General features: G+C 38.9%; 8 protein-coding genes across 9 annotated transcripts; 5 read left to right on the top strand and 3 right to left on the bottom strand.

Annotated features, from left to right (window-relative positions):
• The first annotated feature begins 473 nt into the window (after positions 1 to 473).
• LOC107187148 lies at positions 474 to 2,081 on the top strand. The gene is made up of 5 exons (XM_015575157.1): positions 474 to 574; positions 662 to 1,085; positions 1,157 to 1,327; positions 1,396 to 1,598; positions 1,678 to 2,081. The coding sequence occupies exons 1-5, from the start codon at positions 490 to 492 to the stop codon at positions 2,079 to 2,081; spliced, it is 1,287 nt and encodes a 428-aa protein (XP_015430643.1). The 5' UTR covers positions 474 to 489.
• Positions 2,082 to 2,363: 282 nt separating this feature from the next.
• Positions 2,364 to 3,261, bottom strand: LOC107187268. The gene is made up of 2 exons (XM_015575305.1): positions 3,222 to 3,261; positions 2,364 to 2,653 (listed from the first exon to the last, which is right to left on the bottom strand). Exons 1-2 carry the CDS (start codon positions 3,259 to 3,261, stop codon positions 2,454 to 2,456), a joined length of 240 nt encoding a protein of 79 aa, XP_015430791.1. The 3' UTR covers positions 2,364 to 2,453.
• A 572-nt stretch (positions 3,262 to 3,833) lies between these two features.
• LOC107187147 lies at positions 3,834 to 5,013 on the bottom strand. Its single transcript, XM_015575156.1, has 5 exons — positions 4,998 to 5,013; positions 4,716 to 4,880; positions 4,457 to 4,642; positions 4,069 to 4,356; positions 3,834 to 3,946 (listed from the first exon to the last, which is right to left on the bottom strand). Exons 1-5 carry the CDS (start codon positions 5,011 to 5,013, stop codon positions 3,834 to 3,836), a joined length of 768 nt encoding a protein of 255 aa, XP_015430642.1.
• A 1,099-nt stretch (positions 5,014 to 6,112) lies between these two features.
• On the top strand, positions 6,113 to 7,409 carry LOC107187146. The gene is made up of 4 exons (XM_015575155.1): positions 6,113 to 6,268; positions 6,386 to 6,994; positions 7,058 to 7,134; positions 7,207 to 7,409. The coding sequence occupies exons 1-4, from the start codon at positions 6,178 to 6,180 to the stop codon at positions 7,252 to 7,254; spliced, it is 825 nt and encodes a 274-aa protein (XP_015430641.1). The 5' UTR covers positions 6,113 to 6,177; the 3' UTR covers positions 7,255 to 7,409.
• A 1-nt stretch (position 7,410) lies between these two features.
• LOC107187229 (39S ribosomal protein L4, mitochondrial) lies at positions 7,411 to 8,673 on the bottom strand. The gene is made up of 3 exons (XM_015575263.1): positions 8,221 to 8,673; positions 7,638 to 8,046; positions 7,411 to 7,562 (listed from the first exon to the last, which is right to left on the bottom strand). Exons 1-3 carry the CDS (start codon positions 8,524 to 8,526, stop codon positions 7,417 to 7,419), a joined length of 861 nt encoding a protein of 286 aa, XP_015430749.1. The 5' UTR covers positions 8,527 to 8,673; the 3' UTR covers positions 7,411 to 7,416.
• A 269-nt stretch (positions 8,674 to 8,942) lies between these two features.
• Positions 8,943 to 9,731, top strand: LOC107187145 (DNA replication complex GINS protein PSF1-like). The gene is made up of 4 exons (XM_015575154.1): positions 8,943 to 9,012; positions 9,080 to 9,144; positions 9,213 to 9,519; positions 9,588 to 9,731. Exons 1-4 carry the CDS (start codon positions 8,944 to 8,946, stop codon positions 9,729 to 9,731), a joined length of 585 nt encoding a protein of 194 aa, XP_015430640.1. The 5' UTR covers position 8,943.
• A 2,864-nt stretch (positions 9,732 to 12,595) lies between these two features.
• LOC107187300 (NF-kappa-B inhibitor cactus) lies at positions 12,596 to 21,529 on the top strand. 2 transcript variants are annotated; one of them, XM_015575367.1, is made up of 4 exons: positions 12,596 to 13,625; positions 15,923 to 16,275; positions 19,844 to 20,226; positions 21,411 to 21,529. In XM_015575367.1, exons 1-4 carry the CDS (start codon positions 13,198 to 13,200, stop codon positions 21,411 to 21,413), a joined length of 1,167 nt encoding a protein of 388 aa, XP_015430853.1. In that variant the 5' UTR covers positions 12,596 to 13,197; the 3' UTR covers positions 21,414 to 21,529. The 2 variants fall into 2 exon arrangements, with proteins under 2 accessions (XP_015430853.1, XP_015430852.1); XM_015575366.1 differs by lacking the exon at positions 21,411 to 21,529 and having other exon boundaries at positions 19,844 to 20,264.
• A 1,391-nt stretch (positions 21,530 to 22,920) lies between these two features.
• LOC107187212 (stress-induced-phosphoprotein 1) lies at positions 22,921 to 25,444 on the top strand. Its single transcript, XM_015575246.1, has 3 exons — positions 22,921 to 23,083; positions 23,471 to 25,038; positions 25,131 to 25,444. The coding sequence occupies exons 1-3, from the start codon at positions 23,075 to 23,077 to the stop codon at positions 25,201 to 25,203; spliced, it is 1,650 nt and encodes a 549-aa protein (XP_015430732.1). The 5' UTR covers positions 22,921 to 23,074; the 3' UTR covers positions 25,204 to 25,444.
• The last annotated feature ends 348 nt before the right edge of the window (positions 25,445 to 25,792 follow it).

Raw genomic sequence — 25,792 nt, 5'->3', positions numbered from 1 at the left:
CAGGGTGGCTTCAAATATTTTGGGGTAAATAAATTAATGCCTCTTGGTCCCCCACCAAATTCACCTGTACTCAGTCGTCCTGTTCCTGTTAGACCAACTGATTGCCCTGGAATGATAGTATATTGCGATAGTAGAATCTGCACCAAATAACCGGAATATGTATGCAGCTGCATGTACATTTATACAATGTATACATGTGACATGACTAAATGTGTACTATATATGTATGCATGTATGTACACCAACGTAAACATGAAGACGTATATCTAGATTTAATAAATAAAATGTATATAGTATAATAAATAATACTGTCGTCTAGTAAAGATGGTAAATTTCAAATTATCGATAACGTTGCCAGATGTGGATTGAAATTTGTGCAGTTTTTGCGTGAAAATTTATATATATATAAAGAGTAAGGTTATATTTTCATTTATATACTTGACGCAGATTTAATATTAGTACTTCAATACGTTTCAACTAAATACCTAAATGATTAGTATGGACGCTATATGGAATCATATGCAACTGGAGCGTCCACCCAATGCAACTTGTTGCATCCAACGTGCGAAATTTGGTTAAGTATATTCTGACCTATTTTCTGTAAACGTTTTAACATGAAAACATTCGAATCTAATAGTTACTTACTTTTTACTACTATCAGATGCAACAGGATTTTTAACTGTCCTAGAAAAAGTTCTAAAAGATTTGCATTCCCAAGAACTGTTGCATAAGGATGCAGCAATTCTGAGTAGACTAATTTATCGTATGAAAAGTAAATTTCGAAATGACAAGGGTGTGAAAGCAATGTCTAAAGTTAATAGAGGTCTTTTGAATTACCTCTCTTTATCTCTTGAAAAGGAGTACGAAAATTTGAGAAATTATGTTGAAATAGATAATAACTATATTAAATTACCTAGTAAGCAAATGGTAGAATACGTTTTGGTCAGAACTCAAGGATTTGCAAAGTTAATGCTACGCATAGAGGAGGTTTCAAAACATGCTGCTCATTTTCTTCGAAGTAGAATAGCTTTAGGTCATGCCTGGTCTGTAGCTACTATTGCATTCTCTGTTGTTAGCAGAATATGGTATGTTATTTTTGTGTTGTACAGTGAAAATATATTAATTATATCTACAATAAATCTGTATTATTATATAGGATATTATCAAGGCATTTAATAAAAAGATCTTGTACATGGTACAATGATTTATATCAGTATTTAAAATTATTCAAGCTGTCAGGTTTAAATTGGCTTCCTTCAGGGTTTGAACTTCCTACTGATTTAAGAGTATGGCTAGCAGTACCATGGATAGATGAACCTATTCCAAAGTAAATATAAAGAACAAATATTTTTTATTATGTAAATGTGTCACTATTAATTATTTGCTTTTATACAGTGTTCCTAGTAGTCATGGACTGAAAAATACAATGTTCAAATTAATTGTACCTCGTCAATATGATTTAGATGAGGAATTAGCATGTGACAACAGCACAGAAGTAAAATGTGAAACTGTTTCTCCATATTCACAGAAGAAAAGTATTGTACACGAGAAGATAGTAAAGGATGAACAAAATGTTGGTACCGACAATGACATAGGAGGTATGAAGATTGAGTTATTAATATTAAGATATGTTATAGACAGATAGAGTGCTATTGAGCCATTGCTTCTCTTTTGTAGAAATTCTAGATCGTCATTCTTTTAAATTAAAACAATATAAACAAGAAAGAAACATGCCTATAGAAGAGAAACACGAAAGTATCATAGAAATGGAAGAAATAAATGATCGGAATGCAGAAGACCACGGTATGAGCATAAAACGCGAAAATTATGGAATCAAACCAAACCGTTTATACAAAAAGAAAGATTCACAGAAAGTATTAACGTTAGATAATGTTAAGAGCAAGTCAGACTTGATAAATCTTCTGAACAAAGAATCATACCCGGGTTTAGAAAAATTACAATGGAACATAATGAGGAATAAAGGCAAGAAACTGTTAAATAAGTTGGATGCATCCAATGAAACGAATCGATCAAATTCATATAAGAAAGTAATCAAATCTATGCATCGATGGATGATCTGAATAAAAATGTACAGTGAAATTTTTGCAAGATCGATTGTCTCGAAAGAATAATTGCAAAACAGATTTTATACTTTTTACGAAAAATGTTTTATTTTCTTGCCGTAAATATAAGTTCATAAATAACGAAACTACAATTGACGTGGAGCTTCGAATCAATAAAGTTCAGTTTGAGAGTCTTTTATGTATTTACTGATTGACTATAATTGACTTATAGTAACTATAAGCGAAATTATAGTACGTTAAATATTTATCTCGGTGTATACACGTGTTACAACGTGAAATTATTGAAGCGCCTAGCCAAAAAAACAAAACAAAAATGCTGTGCAATTTTATAAAATCAACGTGTGGATGTTAAACAATGCCGTCGATTAATTATTGTGCATCGTAATCCGGGTGCAAGCGTATCGTATAACGGCGGGGCCTCGTCCACAATTTCAGTCCAACGTCGTACTGCCTCTTCTTCATGTTGTTGAAACAACAAGCCCGAAATTGTCGAGTGCCGCATATGTCGGCGCATTCTCTGCCGCACTGGTCGCACGACAAAGTCCCTCCGATAGTCCACAACGTGCACACTGCAACGTAAAACGTCTTGCTTACATCTCTTATCATGCAATTTATATGGCTCGAAGAAGAAAAAACTGCATTTATGGATGCCGCAACAGGACACCCACGTTCTATAATGAATGTTAAACAAGTAATTACAAGTTACTAGATTTATATGCCGCGCCGAGTAACACGGAAATCGATCACAGTTCCTTCAACTTTTCGAATATTCCGATCAGGATACTATGCATTCGGAATAAATCCATACGGAGAACTTCGTTAATGAAAAAGTTAACACCTGGGACAGCTAATTTTTGTTACTTATAGAATTAAAAGTATTTCCTCTGGACAGGTTTCTGGAGTAGTTAACGAGAAGATCTTAGACATAACGATACGCTGGCGACTGCTTTGGGTAAGACACTGTTTGATGGGATTATCTCCTTAAAGAAGAGATTAAACTGTTCTCGGTAATCTCGTCTATTTCGGAATCCTTTGATGCACCGGTGATTTTACAATTAATAGAATATTCTTGCATTTAATTGCAATTGATATTACGTGAAATTTGAATGATTTATTAAAATTGAAAATAATGCTTACCTATGAGAAACAGTATTATGCAAGCACAATTCATCTTCATGTCTTGTAATCCGATACTGAAACCCTTAAACAATATACGAATAATTTTATTCCGTTCCGTATATTTTAATTGGTACCATCCGAAATAAAATAAAAAATTGGAGTTATTATGGTCGAATTGTTTCATTATCTATCGCCAAGATCGACCGATCTTTCACTTCGTGTAATTTTGTTTTTGTAAAAAAGCTGTTGTAGTTTTCACAATGACAATAATGTACAATTTAAACTGTTCAAAAGAACGAAAGAATAGAGCCTGCGTAAACCGCGAAAGGAAATGTTTCAGAGAAACGAAGTATTTGAAATATAGTGCTGATCTTAAAGATATCAACTCACCAGTCCTGCAGGGATGAGCGTCGGAGACCAAGTGATAATCCTGCGAAGGACCGCCACCTCAAGATATAGTCCCCCACCAGCTCCTGTCGTCTCCTTCGTTCTAACGCACACGCTAAACAAAATTTCGCCTCCAGCATCTTTATACAAAAATGGTGAGATATTTTAGAAAATCTATCTAAATGAAATGGAGTAGAATGTACAATAAGATTACACGTTATGAAAATATTTTATAATCGACTTTTAATATGTCGTTAGTAATATTAATATACACGGAAAGGTAATGACGGTGTAGGTGGTTATAGACGTCTGTTGGTGACTCCTTGATAAGGTGCTCGTTTGCGACAGAGATTGAGCTGAAATATGCATAAACAAAGAATAATTATGTATACAGACGTCAAGAGTATGAAATGGACCATGTGATACCATCGTAAATAGCGCAAATATATTCTTTTTTGATCGTTAAAACCATTCGAACCGGGATAATAGACAATCCTCTCTCTTCGTTTGTATTCCGTTTGCGGAATAGAGACCTCGCAGTCCAGTAGCATCGGTTCGAAAGTATTCCTGATGATCACGACTTTGACGGAAAGATCCTTCCTGTACCATTCAGTTTTCTCAGTTCTGTCATAGTAATCATGAACCTCGACTCCCTCCACGTAAAATTTCAAAAATGGTCGCGGTTGTGCCCCGTTCACCACGCACGTGAGATTCAAGTGAGTTTCATTGAAGGAAGAAACATGAATGGTTGCGTCTTTTTCTGGTGCTACAAAATAACATCGTGATTCAACAATCCCCTAAATATTTCCCAAAATAATTTCTATTTCTCTTCTTTCCATTTCAGATTACTGAAATTTTAACAATACCGTAAACGATCATTCTTGATCTCTTCGAGTCTTCTTCCTGAAATGTGCTGATCGTGCACGTATATTCACCGCCCATCTCGACGGTAACCGTTCTTAAACGAATGACAGATCGCGAATTCGGCTGCCTTAAATTTTCTTCGGGATATTCAGCCAACCCGTTTATAACTCCGACATCCTGTGGTAACACTATAAACATACATATTTATTAGAAAGAAGTCGCTTCGCCTTCTTTAATTACTGTGATTAGAATTAAAATTACTCGGTGGTATCCATTGATAAACCTGGTCCATATTTTGATACCATTTCACCACAAGACCATTTTCGTCCGATCTAACGTCGTATACGCAAGACAGATCGATGGGTCCGGTTCCATTTCGTACTACGCGTGGTAAATTCAACGCATTGATCTTCGAGGCATGTGAGTCTAAAAAATGTATTTATCGTTACGAGATTGTAATTAGGTTTATGAGGTAGTATTTCAATTGAGAGGATATCGATTGAACTCGTCCTAAAATTAGAACGTAGAATGTATACGACATACACTTTAGAGCATACATGACACATGATTCTATCGCGTTAGAGCAGAACCGTAGGCAACTTTGAACGTGTCGCAGGGAACGCGTGTTTTAGGATTTACCAAGTATTCAGAAATGGTAGGAATTTACCTGGGAAAGGATTCGATATTATAATAGTGGTTAATAGAGAAATCGTGTACTTCACCAACATCATTTTCAACGAAGACCCGTTTTCAGACTGATGCACAATTAGGCATGCTTCGTTAAACTTAAATCAAGCGCAGGCGAAAGATTCTGCGCAGCCACCAGACTATAGTGCTCGTTGTATAAACATTTACACGATCAAAATTATTGTTAGAAATTTCGTTTATAAGTCAAGATGCTTTATTGATAGATAATTTTTTCCATATTTTCTTACATAGTTCAGTATTACAATCCGTTATAGCGAAGACAAGCCGCCAATTCTTTGAATAGTTACAGACGCTCTTTATGGTTTCGTTTATCCCCAATAGATGGCAATTAAATATGTTTTCCAATAGTGTTAGATTGCTTTTAGAATCCTCCTACAGTGGTATTATACATTAATAATATTCGGCTATAACTTTTATAATTAATATTTTGTTTTTTAAATATGGGCATAAAAATATATTTTAACCGTATCGTCGTAGATGGCGCCACGAGTCCCTTAACCACTTTAAGTCAAGAATAAAGAATGGAATTAAAATCCATTTAAAATTGACAGAAAAGTCAATTCTTGGTGCATGATACCGACTCAATAGAATTGAACGAATAATCTAGTATTATGACAAAAAATATTTATTAAGTGGCTAGTTACGCAGTTTTTCTGTATCCACCATGGAATATCACGGCATAAGAGAGTTCTCGTTTCCGTTGAATTGTTGGGCGTTCGAAATGGATCAACTACTTTGTGAAATTACAAGTAAATATATTAAAACTTTTTTGATTGAATAATGCACCTACTTATGCAGTAAGCAAGCAATAGAACAAGATTGGGATTTTCAGAATTTTGCATTAGTTTTTCAAATTTACAATTACGCACGAGTATCCACTCTATTCGAATTCATGGTCGTCAGTATACAACTGACTTTAACGTTCCTGTCATTCAAATAGTGGACACGAAAACAAACGGTGATAGTCTTCGTTGCTGACTTTATATTGTTATAAATCAATACTATTTTATCAATAATGAACGATGATCCAAAAGAGGTTTTATCTCTTTTAAATTCCATGGGTTTCGTGGGAATTACCGCGCAACAATTGAAAGGTTTTATGAAAGGTGACACGATGAATATTTTATTTCTGTTTCTGTAACCGTTATCGTTTAAGTGTTTCATGTGCCTTTTAGGCAGTGTTGTTACACAGTAATATTAATTTGCATTACTGTTATTACCAGATTTGAAATTGTACAGAAAAGTAAAAGAACGCGAGAAGCAACAAAGAAGAGAAGAAATTACGAAAAAGATCATAGATAAACAACAAAGTGATATAAAGAAAATTCTTAGAGAACAGAGGAAACAGTTTTGTTCAGCTGAAAATATTGTATCCACTGAGTCCTCTAATTCTTATGTTGACAATCCTATTGTAAAAGTAAAAGTACAATGCTTATCCAATGAAAAAGAAAACACAGAACCCTTGAATTCTGAAGAAAGTCATTCAGGTACACAAAAAAAATTAGATGTTAGAAAACCAAAGTCCAAGATATCATCTGATCATTACAGTGTTAAACCCACTAGTGTGTCCTATGATAATGAAAGTGCTAATATCTGCTTAAAAAGTTCTAAAAAATGTCCAGAGTGTTTGAAACAGGATGCTTATGACACAAAGAAACATAAAACAAAAGCAGACAATGATAAATTTGTGCATCATGTAGAATCAGCATCTTTACAGCCCCATAGACCTATGAGTGCTCCAAATATATTGGAACAAGAGCAAGAACGTGTTGGTAGTAGTCAAACAAAAAGTATATTATCTACAAAGACCTCACAGTCTGGAAGAAAATCCTGTAAGATACATATGTTCTCTACTTAGAGAATTTAGAAATCAATCATTTTTACCTTATTGTCTTTCCCTGGAGAAGCTAAACATGCAAGTCTGAGGTGGGCAATTCGTGAAAAAATGTTAGGTGGAGATCCCCATCCCATGGTAAAGGGTTTGAACAAATATGATGGCACATTTCTTTTATTTATTCTTCCTAAAGTACATTTTACCTTTCAGCCTGTTCCCAGGAAGTCAGTCAGTATGCCAACATTAAAGAAGAAATGACCTTCGTTAAATAATAGGAGATAAATTTTATACTAGGAACAATTACTTGGAAGGAAAATAATTGTTATAATTGCATCTCATTTAAGATTACTCACTGTTAATAAAAATAATTACAATGTGATTGGTAATAAACAGTGGTTTAATTTGTTTCTTGACTGGATTTTATTGCTGGTTGAGTCTGAACTTTTTGATCAATTCTCCAAAATCTGGTCTGTTTAGCTGATACAGAATTTTGTCTTCGATTAAACGTGCAGCTCTTTCAGTAAGTACTAAAGTATTGTGTTTTAGCATACTGTATACATTAAGACCTAGAAAATAAATAAAAATGAAATAGTATGGAAATTAAATCAAGATTTTTTTGATCTTATTAACTGCAATCTTACCATATACAGGCATTAAATTCACATGCTTTATATTATCTGTTGCTGCTGTTATGTTTAATGGCATGATATCTTCAGTATCAACAAAAAGCACAGAAGGCCCCCAGTTTCTTTCTTCAATTAATTGTTCAATGTAAGACTGTTCTTGTGTTGGAATTTCTAGATCATTAACTATGTATAGATCATCCTGAGCAAGTTTCACAGACAATGTACATGCAAGACCAGTAACACGTGTAAAATAGGGAAGCATATAAAAATGAGGTGTTGGAGATCTGGGACCATGTGCAATACCACCACCTATCCATAATGGTGAACGTATACTTCCATGACGTGCACGACCTGTTCCCTTTTGTCTCCAGGGTTTTCTGCCACCACCCCTTACTTCTGCACGAGTTTTTGTATGTGCGTAACTCTGAAATCAGACATTGTCATGATTTGATCTACTTACTTATTTGAAAATTTGTCATTCTTCTTCACTATTTAAAATGATACATATAATAGTATATAGGCTTAAGACAAATGAAATGTTCAATTTAATTCTTAATGTCAGAAATCATTGAAGATAATGTATGAACATTGTAATTACCACATAACGATACATCTTTTGCCACCGAGCATTCTGGGAAATAATATCTATTCTTGGTGCAGCTGCATACACATCAGGGTGCAGGATCATTAGTCCTAATCTTTTCCTTTCGACTGTGTTTAGATTATCTAACCATACTTCCCGTGGCTTTTGATACAGAAATTGTTCATTTTCATACTTTTTTTTGTTAATAATTGGAACAATCTCATGAGTAATTTGTTCATTTGTTGCTATCGTGCTACATCTTAACGCCTGCTGTGAATATGCCTGTAGTTTTGTAATAACGTTTCGAAGAATCATTGACATTTTTATTAACAAAGAGTGTTGGTCGTATGTTCATACAATACGTATTATCAAAATGATAACCTCACAATGTATTCCTTCTTTTTCAACTACACATTGTTACAAACTGCTGCACAGTAGTGTAGTACACACCAACACGCTTTCACTCCATGCAAGATGTCGGTGGAAGAAATAACTTTGCAGGTGTCACTACTGTTGATCAGATGAAACTTGTCTGCTTGCATTGCACAACAAACAAATAATTTGAAAATATTTCTTATTGTTATATTCATTAATATCTTTTACTATGCAGAATTTCAATAGCAGATCGATACTGTAAGACGTATTTTATTATACACAAGACAAAAAACATTGTATGAAAGAACACAAACCAATACCCTTTACATATTTTTATATTACTGTATTACATTATCCTGAAAAATGTATGGAAGAAAGGCTTTTAAACTTATAACAGAATTAGATTTATCTGCTGACATTCAACCATTTAATGTAAGTTGCATAAAATTGTATAAAATCAATTGAAAATATGTTATAATTAAAGGTAAATATTTTATAGGAGGTAATTGTTAAAGAAGTTCTACAGGAAATGCACTCCTTATACGATGCAAATATGTCTGATAGGTTTGTACATACTCAGAATCATTTATGAAACAGTTTATTCCTTGGAAGACAGAATATATTAATTTTAGTAATGCCATTCGAAATGAAGACAATGTGGCTTTGTTACCATCAGTTCAACTGAGACACATAGCTTTGACCAGAAACAAGAGATGTGTTCTGGCATATATCTACAACAGAATGAGCAAGTTAAGAGAATTGCGTTGGGAATTAGGAAGTATTTTACCCCCTGAAATAAACACCAATTTGTTGAATGCTGAGAGACAATGGTTTCAATCATATAACAAATCCTTGGCTACGTATATGAGGTCTTTGGGAGAAGATCAAGGATTTAATTTAACAGCTAACATGTTGCCCCCAAAAACTCCTTATGTGGAGGTAAATAAATTAAACATTAACAGTTTTTTCATATTGTCTTCAGATATAAAATCACCTTTTTATTCTAGGTCAAATGTGTAGTAGACTTTGGGAAACTAGAATTGGAAGATGGTCAAATAATATTATTAAAGAAGAATACATATCATTTATTACCACGAGCTGTTTGTGAACCACTCATACGACAAGGTATACTTGAGCATAACAGCACGTAACATATTTTATTCACACTTTATTAAAATAAACATTCGATATATTTTTATTTCTCTCTTCTATGTTGGATAATGCTCCTCTGTACATACCAACAGTAACTACATGAACTTCTATGTATTCACTGAACGATACATACAACTTCTAACGTTTCAGACTCGTATCCAAAATCACGTGTAAAAATTTGTCAACCCGCATATGCATACATGATTTTATTAGGAATTTCCCCGAGAAACTTAAATTCTGCCTGTCGGCACGCAGTCGATTACGAACAGTTCGAAGCTAGTCTGCGCATGGTATACCACGTTTTGCTCTGTGATAGTGTGAATTATACATTTGTTTGTTGTAGGACTTAGATAATCAATGTATAATCTCTGCGCACAAAGTAATACCGCGTTTAAGGTTTCCCTTTTAATCGGATCGAAAGTCAGTTCGCGAACTGTAGTGTGCCGGTCGCCGCGTCTGGAGAGACGTTCTTAATTAACAGGTAACCGACCGCCTGAGGGGCAACGTATTTTTCATTACTATTAAATAAATTACGAAAAAATATACTATGAAATGTTAATACAAAAACAATTTCGAAATTCTCGCGTTTTTGTAAACTTTGAGGAGAAACTCTTACTTGTTAATTGGGCTACCTTATGGATCTCGAGATCTTTGTTTTGCACCTTATTTTTTTTTGTAATTATTACTGGTCTTATTAACGGTTCTCGTGTTCCGGAATTAACATAACTTTACCTCCGTCCTCTTACACAAGTTATTATATTACGAAAGAATCGACGATTTGAACCAAGCAAAGGTTTTATCTCGATTGCGTAATTCTCTTCTTCCATTATTCTTCTCGTTCGTGTTTTCTTTTCTGATCTGTCATAAAGTCAGTTGTTCCGTTTGTGGCGCTTAATAATGAAGCTCGTCGCATACATGAATGACCAAATACTCCTATTAATATATATCTTACATATAAGGGAGTTCAGAGTCTATCACGAGGAAGATACACCAGAACAAAACATCCAACAACACCTTACCTTTGAGTCATCGTACTTTCCCAGATCATGTGAACGCCAAGTATCCTTAATATCTCCGACTTTATACAAAAAAACATACATATAATGAAATGGAGGAAACTCTTTCTCGATACACGTTTTCCTATCCTGTGATTACGGGATGCATCGTTTAATCGGACCTTTTGTCGTATTATTCAATAGCCGTACTTGCTCGTCTCGAGTGCACAACACCTCAAAGTGCAGGTTCAACGGTCGAAAAGTGTACGGCTAAAGGTGCAGTAACAAAATTACTGATATAATGACTCGGTATATATTGTCGGTAAACGATGCAAAGATAATACATTTCCTGAGCTTATCTCGAGCAGGTTTTCCCCCAGATAAATTGGACACCGGTGCTCCCCTCAACAGAGCGTCAATGAAAAAAAAATTTGTTCACGACCTTGTTGTGAAGGACGTCGTGGACAAATTTTTTTTTAATGCAAAGCGTCGTACGTTTTCTTTTTCCGGGTACGCGAACAATTACACGACAGACTACCGTGTTCACAATGTTCGGTTTCGTTACAACATTTCAGACGATTAACTCCTAACGCAACGTAGGCAACCATGGTTGAAAAAATGACGACATCAGGTGAAACGTTCATCGTTGATGAATGATTAGGTAAAATTATATAATTCGTTTATGTCGCCAAGGGCGCGAGATTAAGGCTATCGCTTACAAATGCTTTTACAACTAGCCGTTGTTTTCCATTTGTGAACAAGTGACTTATTCTATGACTAATCGCCCCCATTTATGCCGTTCGGTTCGATTAGCCATTATGTTCGTAACGATGTAACCGACAGCCGGATTATAAAAGAGCGTATACCCTGACAATGGTCTGTTATTATCGTAGCGTCTACCTCGTTTGTGTGATGAACGATTACAGAGGCATAGGTTCTCTTTGTTTTACGGCCGGGTGTCAGTAACCACCATTTGGGGAAAACCGTATTTAAACGACCGATGAATAGACCGAAAACCATTGCCGGCGCTTTAGGGACGTCCCTGCATGGATCTTCTTGGTATTATAATGCGGCAATAGCAGTCGATATTACCGCAAATATTGGTAGAGTTTCAAGATTGGAAATGCCGAATGGAATTTCCGGTGAGTTCGTGTTCTGCTGATTAGCCCGTACGAAAAGAAAGTAGAACGGTGAAATCCGCATCTTCGCGTAGAAACTGCTGAACGTTCGCGTGGAATCGCGACGTTTCTTTAGCCATGGCGAAGGTAATAAAGTATTTAACACGGATAATGCGCAGTCGATTCATACAGAAAATTGGTATGATATAATAAAAATTCTTCCCATTCTGTTAGTCACTATAAGGACGTGTTTCATACACACGATGTCGCTGAGTAATAATTAGCAAATTATTATCAAATAAAAATTGATTACTTGTTTCAGAACCAGTATGTGTATTTATTATCTTTCGAAATGTTGGAACAGGGGATCTGATTTTTATATTTCACGTGCAACGTTATCCTCGTAATCGCGACATTAAATTCCGAACTGTTTACGAGTAATTTACATATACATATGTCACGTAGTACCGTGCACGATAATAAACATCCAAATTGTCGTTCGTGAACCTGCCCGAGACCCACTACCTATGGGAAATTTTTTCTGGAGTTCCCGATTCAGCTTTCTTTTTCTAAAGTGGTTATCTAAAGAATGTCAAGTTAAATCGAGTACACAGAGTATACGTGCAGCTGTCGGCCCTGCCAGAGGACGATGGGTTTTCCCACCCCCTACCCTACCGATTTCGGAGCAACCGTGCCTCTGACCGCCGCCAGGGGCGCTAGCGATCGTCGCGGCCATCGTGGAAGGTTATTCCGCGCGTCGGCGAACGCCATACGGTCAGTTCGTTTCAGACAGCGCGATAATCGACGTTTTACGACGACACAAATATATCGCGATCACGAGAGGTTACAAATCCATTATTTTCCTGGGCATCCTTCCATCGTTGGGAGTAGACGCCAGCGCAGATTATCGTTTCCGTAAACATTCCCGGGCTTCCAATATCCAGTACGCGACGAAAAAACGGGATTCCGTGGCCCCTTGAACGTCCGATTATTCGGTGGAACGAAGTGAACAACTTGCACCGACCGCATCTGCGAACCAGACGAAACGAGAATGCGACGGCAACGAAGAAACGAATACACGTAGAAGAGAAGCAAAGCCACAGCTGTGTTCGACGAGGACCGACGATCGAACTACTCGAGTAAACGTAGCAGTGGCGTCGCTCGCGAACGAACGAAAGTCACTCGAACGGAACGAATCGTGTCGATTAAGAAATACGCGGCGGAAGCGTCGCGCGTGATTTTAGAGGAGAGTACAATCGGCTGGTTGTCGGTACGCGTGCACATATCGCGGCTAGTACAGATCTCTGGTACTAATAGGGAATCATCGAACTAATTCAACGATTGATTCGAAAATGTGGCATCCGTCGAGCAAGAGAAATGTTCCAGAGAGCAGCAGCGAGGAGAAAGGTCACGCAGACTCCGGATTCCTCTCCAGCGGGAATCTCCTGGTCAGTTCGGAGCTGTGCGAGTCGGAATCGTTGACTGCTGACACAACCGCGCCCGTAGCACCAGAACCAATGAGGGCTGACAGCGGCGTGGATCTTGGGCTTAGCGAGAGCCTCAGTCAACTGACGTTGAAGCAAGTCATTTTGAATCCCCTTGCGAGCGGGAAAGTTCAGTCCGAACCTACCGTTGAGCTTACTCCAGTCAGGTCCAACAAGCTCGAGCATCAACGCGAGACGCCGACGTTGCGACACTGTGAAACGCAACGATCACCTCAGACACCGCACAATGAGGAACCTTGGCAGCTCTACTACACACAGGACGACGACGGTGATACGTGAGTAACATTTACTCTGTTATCTATTAGAGATGTTACGCCTAATCTGACTGGTAGGTTACAAAAGGCAAACTTTTTTTTTTAATCAATTGGTACTCGTACGGTGTTTGTTAAGCCTAATTTTTACATGGTATATGGCGACCTTGTATGAGAGTTTACTATAGTGGAACGTGATATAGTGCGGAGTAGTGTTGTTGGTGTCTTTTAATTAACGGAGTTATATGTACGCATTAGTTTTCATTAAAATTTATGTAACTTTACGAGATTACTATACATAGATTACTAAATGTAGACAACCCAGGTATATTTGGAAGGATACAACAGAAGGATGCTTACAATGATTATACCTTTCATTATGAAATGTTTACATTTACGAGTGCCTCGTTTGGACTTGTACTAGGTTGTTTATATTCCACAGCTACGTGATCTATCGAATCATCAGAGAATAAATGTAACTTCATGAGTACACGAATGCTTGTAGTATTAACATCGTTCGTCTTCGAAACCTTAGAACAATTTTTCCCGCATGTGTCATTGCAACGATAATAATTATAGTATTCAAGATTATTACGGTACGCGCGTATGTAGATCTGTCGTCATCCTCGCGAAATCTCGGATACGACTAACGTTGTTTACGCGAGAATGAATCGAAGAATTGCTCCATAGATGTAATTCATCGCGTTTGACGCATGCGCAGTCGCATTGCAACCTGTAGCCCGCGACGCTTTAAAGCAGCGTTTGACGTTTCCAGGTGTATCGATCGAAACTAGGATAATAATAGCACGCTGTGAATGGATGTGATTTTTTCTAACATGGAAACAATGACATTACCAATGTCGAATGTGATTCATCTGTTATTGTTAGATATTTGAAACCTTTAACTTCTGCTTTCATGGTAGGTTAAATTAATTTTTTTCAAATCGTTAATATCATGTGCAACAATTAGTAATGCACTATATTTTTAAGGAAATTTTTAAAAAATCTATACTGTCCTCAGTAACATTCGTTCTTGTTCTCTAGCATTATTTGCCACTTTACAAAAAAGATATAAATTATACCATCAGTTTATTATAATTGCTAGTGGGTTACCTATCATTAAGACTAATAATAACAGAGCGTACGTAAATTCACATTTTATGATCTAACTTATACAAATCTTGAATCCAATAGAAACTTATCATCTGAATGAATGATTTATTACGTTCTTCTTTTCCTTTGCTTCATTTAGTTGCAGTAAATGCATAAAGCTATAACATTTTAACTGTAAAAAAGTAAAAGGGATCGATTAAATAAGGATCGCCCAGTTTTGATCCCACCATCGTTCCGGATAACCGACATTACGGGCAATATTTCACGATAAACACCATCATCACGCACAATTACTGTTTTTACGGGAACATAAAAAAGCATGTTGACCGAAGCAAATATTGTCGCGCGTCATCGCTCGCATACGAATCACTCTACGCGAGCAAGTACGTGTTTTCCATCAATAAGCGCGTTGACCGATTGATCTGTTGCATCGTTGAATTTCATTCTTTTAATCGCGTCACGTGAGTTCATCGTCGTGGACGATGCACAGGCGGCGATTTTTCAACGTCTTCCTGCATTCACTTCCGGTTTCACGATCCGTGGTTACCACCACGTATAAAGTTCGATACACGTATTGAAATGTCGTCCCGTGATTCGCTCATCGACGTGGCCAATGGTTTCGCTGGCGATTGCGCCAGTGAAAAATTGACGTGAATGTAACGAATCACTGACCTTTGCACTCGAGGAGAATAAACGGCACGAAACTGGGGGAAAAATCCAAGCGTTCGCTCGAAAGCGACATTGAATTGTTTGCGTAAACACGTAAGGGATTTTAAATAACGATCCCAGTAGTGGATTGAATCTTATCGTATATACTTGCACAGACGAGGTATAAGAGTAGACATTTCATCCAATGTATTTTCCCATTTTTCTGAGGTTACGTTACCCCATTTCCATTTTAGTGTCACTATCCACCGCAGATTCACCGTTCTGATAACGTAGAGGTCGCTAAAATCATAGAATTTTTAAGGTGTCGGTATTACAGTTTAGGTGGGCCATAAACTCCCATAAGATGAAAAGTCTATTCTTATACCTCGTCGGTGATACTTGTCTCGAGTTATCCATATAAAAGTTTGCACAAACATTCACAGCCTAACTGTAAACGGTTAATAGGTTTTGGGGGTGGGCGTAGCGTTCGGGGGTGTGACTACCTGGCGTTTCTATACCGAATAAGACGGTGGTTAGCACGTTCCTTTTTCATTTTTCAGGCAGCTGCACATAGCAATAGTGCAAGGTTTTCTGGAGGCTGCGTTCAGTTTAATAAGAATGGCACCGCACTCCTGCCTTTTGAATATCCTCAACGACGACGGTCAGTCCCCTTTGCACCTGGCTGTGTTGACCAGGCAACCGAGGATAGCACGCCGTTTGATTCTGGCAGGTGCAAATCCGGCATTGAGGAACTTTCGAGGAAACACCGCCCTTCACCTTGCGTGCGCGACCGGCGATCTGGCCTCGGCCAAGGCGCTCACCGATCCTTTGACACCCGTCGAGAGGAATTACCTTTTGCCCGGCAAGAAAATACCTGGCCTGCCACAGAATCTCGAGCAACGAAATTACGACGGTAAGTGTACGAGCACCGTCATAAATGTAATTGTTTTCGGATCCCTTCCGGTTCCCCGGTTACAGAGGATCGATTCCAATCGAGGGTTGGTACCGCCCAAGAAATTGATAGTTCGTTTCGGTCTTGGTTACTGTAGCCACCATAACCGACCAAATATAGGAACATGGATTTGCAAACTCGTTCCGTTAAATAATACAAAATTTCTTTTCGAAAGTATAAGATTCCGAGGTTGGAGCGCCTAACGGTTCAAGGTGGACACCTGAGTCGCTGGTTGATGTTAGCTTACCAGTCTAGGATTAGGATTAATTCCACCTGTCGCAGACTTTTCCTTTAAAGATCGTTTCAATGTCTCGAGACACCATTTTCTAGCAACAATACCCTTTTGTGTTAATTCCTCCGTACTTCCGTTCTGTTCAAAAGTCGTAAATCATGCCCGGTACCACCTTGTTATTCATAAAGATATAACAAGCGTGCCATCAAGATTAAAAGAATCTTTACGTAAGCCCCATTATCGGGTTAAACAAAAGACAAGGCCCAAGACACCGTACACCGAACCTTGGACCTATTGCAAAACGGGGACGCTTGGAATTGAATGGTCCGTTAACGGAACAACGAAGAGAAAGAAATATACATGCATACATAGTTGGAATATTGAATGCACTTTCATTGCTGGACAATACCAGAATGGGGATGGATCCGGGAACGAGGAAGGAAGCGAGAATGTGACACAGCGCACAGTAGGCCCAATGGCGATTCCAACCGGAAAAGAACTCCAAGAAGAATTAATTAAAAAGAATTATCCAAAAGATAAAAAAAAAGTATTTCGTCATATTTAATTGTTTAAACGTGGAAATTTCAATTTTTATAATAAAATAATAATTCCTTATGAATGAAGCGACATTTGTCGAACAATTATTTAATCTCATTAACTGTTTAAAGCTCAGTACGACACCGTCAGATACTACTGCGTTCCACTGTGTATTATTCGAATAAAATTCTGCCCAACTCTGGTAATGGACCACTGTGCGGTGGCACGAAGAATCGGAGGACAATGAGACGGTGTAGCGTCGGAAAATCCTAACAGCATTTACCGCATAAAGCAAACAGTCATTCGGCATCGCGGAGCCATTCGGCCATACAGAACAATCCTGTGACCACGATTACGCGCGGATTTCCCGTGATTTCATCGTGGATCGCGAGTGATCCGCATGTTTCAGTCGCGTGCGCTCGGAAATCCCATCAACGGAACACCGTGACCGTGGTATCGAATGATTCTTTCTCGAGTTCGATGAAATTTCTCGACCCGGACGCGATCATTCAGAAGAAATTCACGTTCGTCGTTTTCCGACGAAAGCCCCCACGATTCACGAAAGAATTCGAATCCCTCCTGAACACGGTTCGAGGAAAGGTTTACTCAGAATACTTCCCCCGTGTCTTTCTCCGTGGACCATACACGTCACGTTTCGCTTCGAACCGTAATTTATCGTTCCCCTTTTGTCCGAAGGTTTATTCGATACTTTCCTCCCCCCCCCCCCCCCACGCAAATTCAATCGACAAGTCGTAAACTGCGAAAAGCTTCGACGATGGAACAACTTGTTCGACTATTTTTCGAAGTACCGGAATTCCCCTGTAACGTCATCCTCGTACTCCATTCTGGGCTTAGAGCGTGGATGGCACACCAGAGAGAGGCCTGGCGGCTGGCGTAACGGCTGCTTTTGGACCATGACGGAATTATAGGTTCCTGAATACGAAATGTTCTATTGTACGTTCGAGCTAAAAATTGATCGGGTTCCCCAGCAATCTTGAATATCTCTTATAGCCTCGGAAACGGGTGACGATCGAAAAGGTACGCTTTTAAAACGGTCCCTCTACAACTGGTCAACTTATCGCGTGACGGAAACGTACTGATCACACGTGGCAAGTACGTACATACCCGTGACGTATTTCAGCCGCGTATCGATCGTCGGGAAAACGTAAACATACGCGTCTAATCTCGCTGGAAAGTGGAGGGGGATGATCGATACCCTCGACGGAGGTCTAATTCAGGAAAGCGTGTAACGACAACACGGTTTTCTGCAGATTTTCTTCGAATCGATATCACAGATACAGTGGTGGACAAAAATATTTGTACACCCTTCAAAACGGAACAACGTTTTTCATATTAGTCCGAGTAGTTTTTTTTTAAACTACTGTTCCTAACTTTACAAACGAACTCAAGTCACTCGTACCGATTTGAAAAAATTTGTTCCGTTTTAAGGGGTGTACTTTTGTCCCCCACTGTATATTGATTCGAGTAAAGTCTACGGGGTCATGAGGGTTGACGAATCGTCGGCAGAGAATTCGCCGAGGAAAGCGCCGGTCATCGCGAAGCAGGAGAGAAAGTAAGATAGTCGACGGCGTTCGGGCCCTCGGAATACACCCGACGGAATTTTGGCGCGTCTGCTGTCGCCTCGGTGCGTGCACGCGCGCGTTACATCACGCGTCGCGATGAGACAGAAGCTCGACGCGAAGCCAGATGTTTTTGATATTTAAAAATACCTGTAGGACTATTTGCGTGTCCACGGTATTCTTGCCTCGGTTCGACTCAATTTTACTCGGGAAACCCCACAACGGCGTGGAGACCGGTGGGCACGGATCCGTGCTTCCACTTTCATTCCCGACTGGCTGGCTGGCTTAACGATCGTTCTACGAATGGAGCTCGTCGCCAACTAGAAGATCCTCCTTATTGTCCCGTCGACCTTCTTTTCCCGCATTCGAATTTCGAATTCATCGGTTGTGAATCGTAATGGAATATCGCGAACGGAGTCGTTCACCGCGTAGGCCGATTGTAATTGCAAATTAGCTGATAGTCGCGCGCGTGCGGGAAATTCCGAGAAATTTAAATGATTTTCTAGACGGTTCCGATGCGTCGCGGTTCTGCGCGCCACGAGGCAGATCGTTCGAGTGGAAACGTAAATATTTCTCTGTCGGAGCTGTGGCGTGGTTTTGGAAGAAGGTTTTCCGGGATATTGGTATTTTCCGAGGGTCGCAGATATTCGAATATTCCGCGAAGCATTGCTTGTACGGAGGCGCTACCGGTGGTAACAAGGTGGGGTTAATTTTAGCAGTTGCTTTGATCGGTACGAACCTAGTTTGGACCGCGGGACGCCAGCCAAAGCTCCGACGACAATGATTCATCCGCATCTTCCTAGTTCTATCTATATCTCGTAGAAGCATGTGACTCGGTCGCATCATTCTCAAGTACGCGTTTTCATCCCCCCTTCCTCGACTCGTTAAATTAGTTTGATTAAGAAATAGAAATCGTGTCTAAATTCAGGCGAGCGTGAACAATGCTTGCCTTCGAATTCTAAGGTGCCATTAGCAATGCTAATGCTCTCTCAAGTTCGATCTCGAGTGCGCTATTGTTCTGTGTATCACTTCCGATCCCCCCAAGTTAGCAAATTGACACTGGACCAATAGAATATAGAGTTGTTGAAAGTGTTCGTATAACCTATGCGTATCCCTACCTCATTGGTACGAACAAATAAATATTTTATTAACGATAAATGTTCTTTTTTTTTTATTTCAGGCGAGATGTGCCTTCACATAGCAGCCTCCTCGGGTCAGGTAGAGCTTGTACGGCTTCTGCTCCGTCTTGGAGCGGACCTCGAAGCCAGGGAAGCGTTGGCGGGAAAAACGGCACTCCATCTGGCGGTGGAACGCGGTTGTCGTTCGGTGGTCGCGTTTCTGTTACAAGAATGTCGACCCTGTCTGGACACGCAAACGTACGCGGGGATCACCGCCTATCAAATAGCTCTCTGCTTGGACAGTCAGCTCGCGAGGGAATTGGTTAGACTGGGCGCGACGCCGGAACCGCTTCCCGAGACGGATTCCGACAGCAGCGACGACGAGGAGAGCAGCAGCCCCGTGGCCAATTACCTGCCGGCTATCGCGAGACTCCGACAAAACGTGGTCGGTGTCAAAGTGTAGAGAAGCACCCGATCGATCAATGGGGCATCGCGTGTGGTTACCGTTTACTATTTTTTTTTTTTTTATGTTTCTTTCTTTTTCCCCTCTCTTTTCGGTCGATCGATGCGTTCAGGATTATGTAACTGTTTGCTCGTCGCCGAGAATCACGGCGAACAAAATGTACGAACGTCTGGAATTGCGCGTCGGTCAACCATTTTGACGGAGGAGGGGTATTACGGTTATGGACGGTGGTGTACCGTGATACGGGTGTATAGAGATAAAGAAGGGAACAGAGGTACAAACTCCGACGAGTACAAGTATTACCATGTCTGCATCGAGCATGCTTCTCTGCAGAGACCCAGACACGCGATTCTGATACGCACACGAATTCTGTCGTCCGATTGTCGCACGTAGAAACGAAGTCACGGACGATTACGAGAACGAAGGACGAACAGAGACAGTCGTAAACCGAACTGGATTAGAGAGGAGATTAATCGAAAGAGAGAGAGAGAGAGTCTCACGACATGTGAACACGTGCCTCTGTGAGGAACAAGTATTTCGATGATAACTTAAGCGAACACAGAACGAGTACGAAATGTTGTACGCTACGACTACAGACTTTATGAAGGAAAGAAAAAGAAAAAAGGAGAACGTAAATTTACGCTTAAAGAGACCGCAGGATCTCATTATGTACATAAGAAGCGAGAAGAGTATCGATGATTTTTTTTTTTTTTGTTCCGTATTTTGTGAGAATGCCAATGGACGCGCTCGTACGCTTCACGAGTGTCGTCGAGATCGAGACAGAGTAAATGTCAAAAAGCCGATAAAGAAAAAAATATATAACTATTGTATTCGAGCATTCGTAAGTTTGATCGTTTGTTTTTAAGATGTACATAGATTATATATTTATGTTAGTCCAACTTAAGGAGACCAAAATAACACTTCTGAAATAGAAACTATTTATCGAGGAGAGGCGTTCGAGAGATCGGCAGCGTTAGTACTCCGATAACGTTGCACTCGAACATTTAGAAACATTTTTCGCCCCGACCTGTTGTACATAGTCATTTTTTGTTAGTGTCCTGAATGGTGTCGTTTTTTACAGCACCGATATTAATAATAATAGAATGATAACGTTTAAACGTTTTACGTAACGTGTCTATAATTATTTCGTTTTTTTTTTTTTTTAGTAATAAAAAGGCCTTGGAAAATCTACTGTAAATCCCAGACTTTCGATCGATGACGGAACGACAATGGAACTATTCTCCGACGTTCCGAAAACGCGCATCGGTATCTAAATATCAGCAAATAACGAACACGAGAATTCGCGATAGACATAAAGGAACAGAACGGTGTCTGTTGTAGCTAATTCTGCGAGAGCCGACGTAAAAATGTGGAGCAAGGACCGGCCCGGTGGTTATTTCGAGTTCGCGCAACGTGTAATGGTCTAGGTATTCCAAGAAGCCTGCAGTCTTATTCCTTTTTGGGGGAGTTTGGTCTGCCGCGCGCGTACAGGTTCCCGGATATATTTGGATCCTGGTAAAGAGGGGATGCTGCTGATGGTCTAATAGTTTCGCGCCTCGGTAGACGTGGTCGTTTCACGTATGCTCGAGAATTCGTCGTGGTTATAGAATACATAAAAAAAAAAAGTCAGTATTATAAAACCATTCGTTTATACGATAAGTGTAATTGATGCAGAATTTTTCTGCCATTCCTTATATTTCTCCCGTTGATTATTCCCGATTCTATGGACGAATTCCTTACAGAAACGGATACCAGAGATTCTCGGTGTATCGCACGAATAAATGTTCTTCTGTAAATAAAACGCGAAAACATGATCTTAGAGATAATACAGCGGTTATCGAACTGCACGCGCTCGAAAAAAAAAGCATGCAACACGACGAGCTGTTGGGAATCCCCAGTCACTCCAGTTCGCCGATGGAAATACCAGGTTCCGTGGCAACGAAAGTGCTGTCAGATCGGGCAACCTTGGGCGCGGCAACGTTTCAGCCGTTGAGAAGTCATTCATACTCGAAATGCGCCTACGCTCATGGAATCGTTATTGGTGTTGCCGTTTTTTATTCGCCCAGTAGACTTCCTCATTTCGCGATTTATCGAACTGCATATTTTTAGTTTGTAATCTTGTAGCTGTTTCTCGTTACGGAATTCGGGAAAAAATTCAAACAATAGCTACGTACATATACACAGTATCGACAAACGAAATGAGAGTTTATTGCTAAGAATGAAAAATTTTGTAACTTATTCAACATTGATTTACGTGGAGTGACTTGGCATTATTATGTATTTATAATATATGTATTTAGTACACGGCAAAATGCTGCAAACATAATAAAACTGCATGATCAATGACACAGCATATTATTGAAGCGTGTAGCCATTGAGAGGGATATGTAAATTGTGTAAAATATTACATGTAATGTTGTAAATATAGAGTACATATAAAAAGAAAATGGTGCGCAGAACGTAATTATAAAACGTGGCGTATCGATGGTCGACGCGCTGTTAATGGGCACGATGCAATTACGAAACAGTGTTTCACAAGAGTAATGCAGTAACGTGTTTGGATTAGGCGCGAAGTTGTAGAAAAAGTAGAGGGTGCTCTTTCGAATGTGCTAGAAAATCGTGGAACATAATCGCGGGAAGACGCAACACACGTACAACTAGTTCACGGCAATCAAGGAGAGGCGCTAGTTGTCCATTTCTGGAGCTTTCTGAAAATCTGCGCCGGCTCGAGGCTAAACGTTCACACGAGTCATTGCGTATCTTTTGCGAGCAGAAAAAGAACGAGTCGCGAAAAATAGAACGAAAGTACCACGTTCCCAGGTGAAGCGTTATGGACCAGGTACGCGTTCTCATAAACTTAATTGTGGTTACATGTCCCTTGTGTTCGTAGAAACAGAATTTTCAAAAACACTGTGTCCCTACGCGATTCTGGTAACCGAGCACGCTTTTCTTAAAAAAATTATTCCTCTCCTTTTACTTACCCCATTCCGCGATATATATTCTTAAAACATTCTATCGGTCTAGTTCGCGAGACGCCATTTACTCTGTTTTAATTTGAAGGTTCGTTTTAAGTTCACGGTGGTTTTTTCATAGAACCGCAATTTCCTGCTACCACTTCCTTTGTGAAAAGCGTTTCATAAACTCACGTTGATGTTGTGTAATTGCCGAGGGAAATAGTATAGTAATCGGTTAAACAATAATTCTTTAACTTCTGAAAAATTTATAGGTTGCTTTGTTGAAAGAAAAAGGTAATACTGCTTTGCAAGATGGAAGATTTGAGGAGGCTATTAAACATTACACAGACGCAATTGCGTTAGATAGCAACAATCATGTACTGTACAGTAATAGGTCTGCTGCCTATGCCAAGGCACGAAAGTATGAAGAAGCTTTGCAAGATGCGGAAAAAACTGTGGCTTTGAAATCAGATTGGGCTAAAGGTTATTCGCGTAAAGGCAGTGCACTTGCTTACTTAGATAGATTAGATGAGTCTATCAAAGCATATCAAACTGGCCTAGAGCTGGAGCCTGACAATGCACAACTTAAAAGTGGTCTGGCCGAAGTCAAAAGTCAACTAGCAGCCGAGTCCAGTTCTTTCAATAGATATGATCTTTTTGGTAAACTTGCAAATAATCCAAGAACCAAAGAGTTCCTAAAGGATCCAGAATATTTAAAACTTCTGCATCAGCTACAAACCAATCCAGAAACTGTTGCTGGTATGCAATTTCCAGATCCAAGAATACTTACAACCATGGATGTATTATTAAGTACAAATTCAAAGACAAGTGAACCAATGGACATAGATCCACCTGAACATTCTGAAGCTGCAAAGCCTAAACAAGAATCATCTAAGCCTAAGCAAAAACCACCTAAGACACAGCAAAAAGAACAGGATAATCTTCCAGCAGAAAAGAGAGAAGCGTTAAATGAAAAGCAGTTGGGTAATGACGCTTACAAAAAGAAGAACTTTGAAGAAGCTCTTCGGCATTACAATAGAGCAGTAGAATTGGAGCCTACAGAAATCATTTATTTATTGAACATAGCAGCAGTATATTTTGAACAAAAAGAATATGAGAAATGTATTGCTCAGTGTGAAAAAGCAATTGACGTTGGAAGAGAGAATAGAGCTGATTTCAAACTAATAGCAAAGGCATTTACCAGGATTGGTCATGCACATAAAAAGATGGAGAATTGGAAACAGGCTAAAGTATATTATGAAAAATCCATGTCAGAACATAGAACGCCAGAGATTAAAACTCTTCTTTCGGATGTTGATAAAATTATTAAGGAAGAAGAGAGAAAAGCATATATTGATCCAGTTAAAGCTGAAGAAGAAAAGGAACTTGGAAACCAGAAATATAAGGATGGAGATTATCCAGCGGCAATAAAACATTATTCCGAAGCTATCAAAAGAAATCCTGATGATCCGAAATACTATAGCAACAGAGCTGCCTGTTATACTAAATTAGCAGCATTTGATCTCGGATTGAAAGATTGCGAGAAATGCGTTGATATTGATCCTAAGTTTATTAAAGGTTGGGTAAGGAAAGGAAAAATACTCCAAGGCATGCAACAACAAAGAATGGCCTTGACTGCCTATCAAAAAGCATTAGAGCTGGATCCTTCGAATAGCGAAGCATTGGAGGGATATCGATCCTGTGCTGTTTCTGTTAGTTCTAATCCTGAGGAAGTTAGGAAGAGGGCAATGGCAGATCCAGAAGTTCAAAATATATTACGAGATCCGGCTATGAGACTTATCTTAGAGCAGATGCAAAGTGATCCTAGAGCTTTACAAGAGTAAGAATTAGATTGTATTGATTACATTATGTTAATCGTGGTATTATTGAATTAATGTTAGACTAATATGTTATTTTTTTTTTAATTTTCAGCCATCTAAAGAACCCGGATATAGCGGCAAAATTGCAGAAACTCTTGGAATCAGGTCTAATTGCTATCCATTGAGCTGAAAAATGTTTCTACTTGTGCATTGCTCTGTGCATGACATTTTATTGTCACCAAGTTCCTTTGGCATTAAGGAAACCGTGCTGTTCATTCTCTTTTTGTGTATTAGAAATACGTTATTTAACCGTGCAGGCCGCTTAATGATGTATTCATTGTACCTAGTTTTTACTTTATAAGTGATACAATTTTGGTTACAAATACTAATACTGTAATAATAAAGCAAAATAACAATAGTAATAATTACAACATAATTATAGGATACTTCTGTGATTTATTTAATATCAAATTCAATATTAAAAATGACTAAACGTAAGAATAACCGAAACTTTTTGAAACATAGATTCTATCATGTAATATTAGGGTTTTTTTCTTTACATTTTATTAAATTTGCTACGATTTGTACAAAATGTATCTGTGACATAACAAAGAGAATAAACTATACGTTACTTTAATCGCGCTTATAGACTTCAAAGACTTAAGATGTTACGTCTATCATGCTGCCAACATCTTAAGCGCCGGCTCGAAAAACGTAATTTGCGCCGGTGAACCAGAAAAGCAATATAACCAAGTAAAAGAAAGATAAATATTT

The sequence above is a fragment of the Dufourea novaeangliae genome, unplaced genomic scaffold (genome assembly GCF_001272555.1).
Source record: "Dufourea novaeangliae isolate 0120121106 unplaced genomic scaffold, ASM127255v1 scaffold99, whole genome shotgun sequence".
In the NCBI taxonomy this organism is placed as follows: domain Eukaryota; kingdom Metazoa; phylum Arthropoda; class Insecta; order Hymenoptera; family Halictidae; genus Dufourea; species Dufourea novaeangliae.
This window is presented reverse-complemented; position numbering and strand designations above follow the sequence as displayed.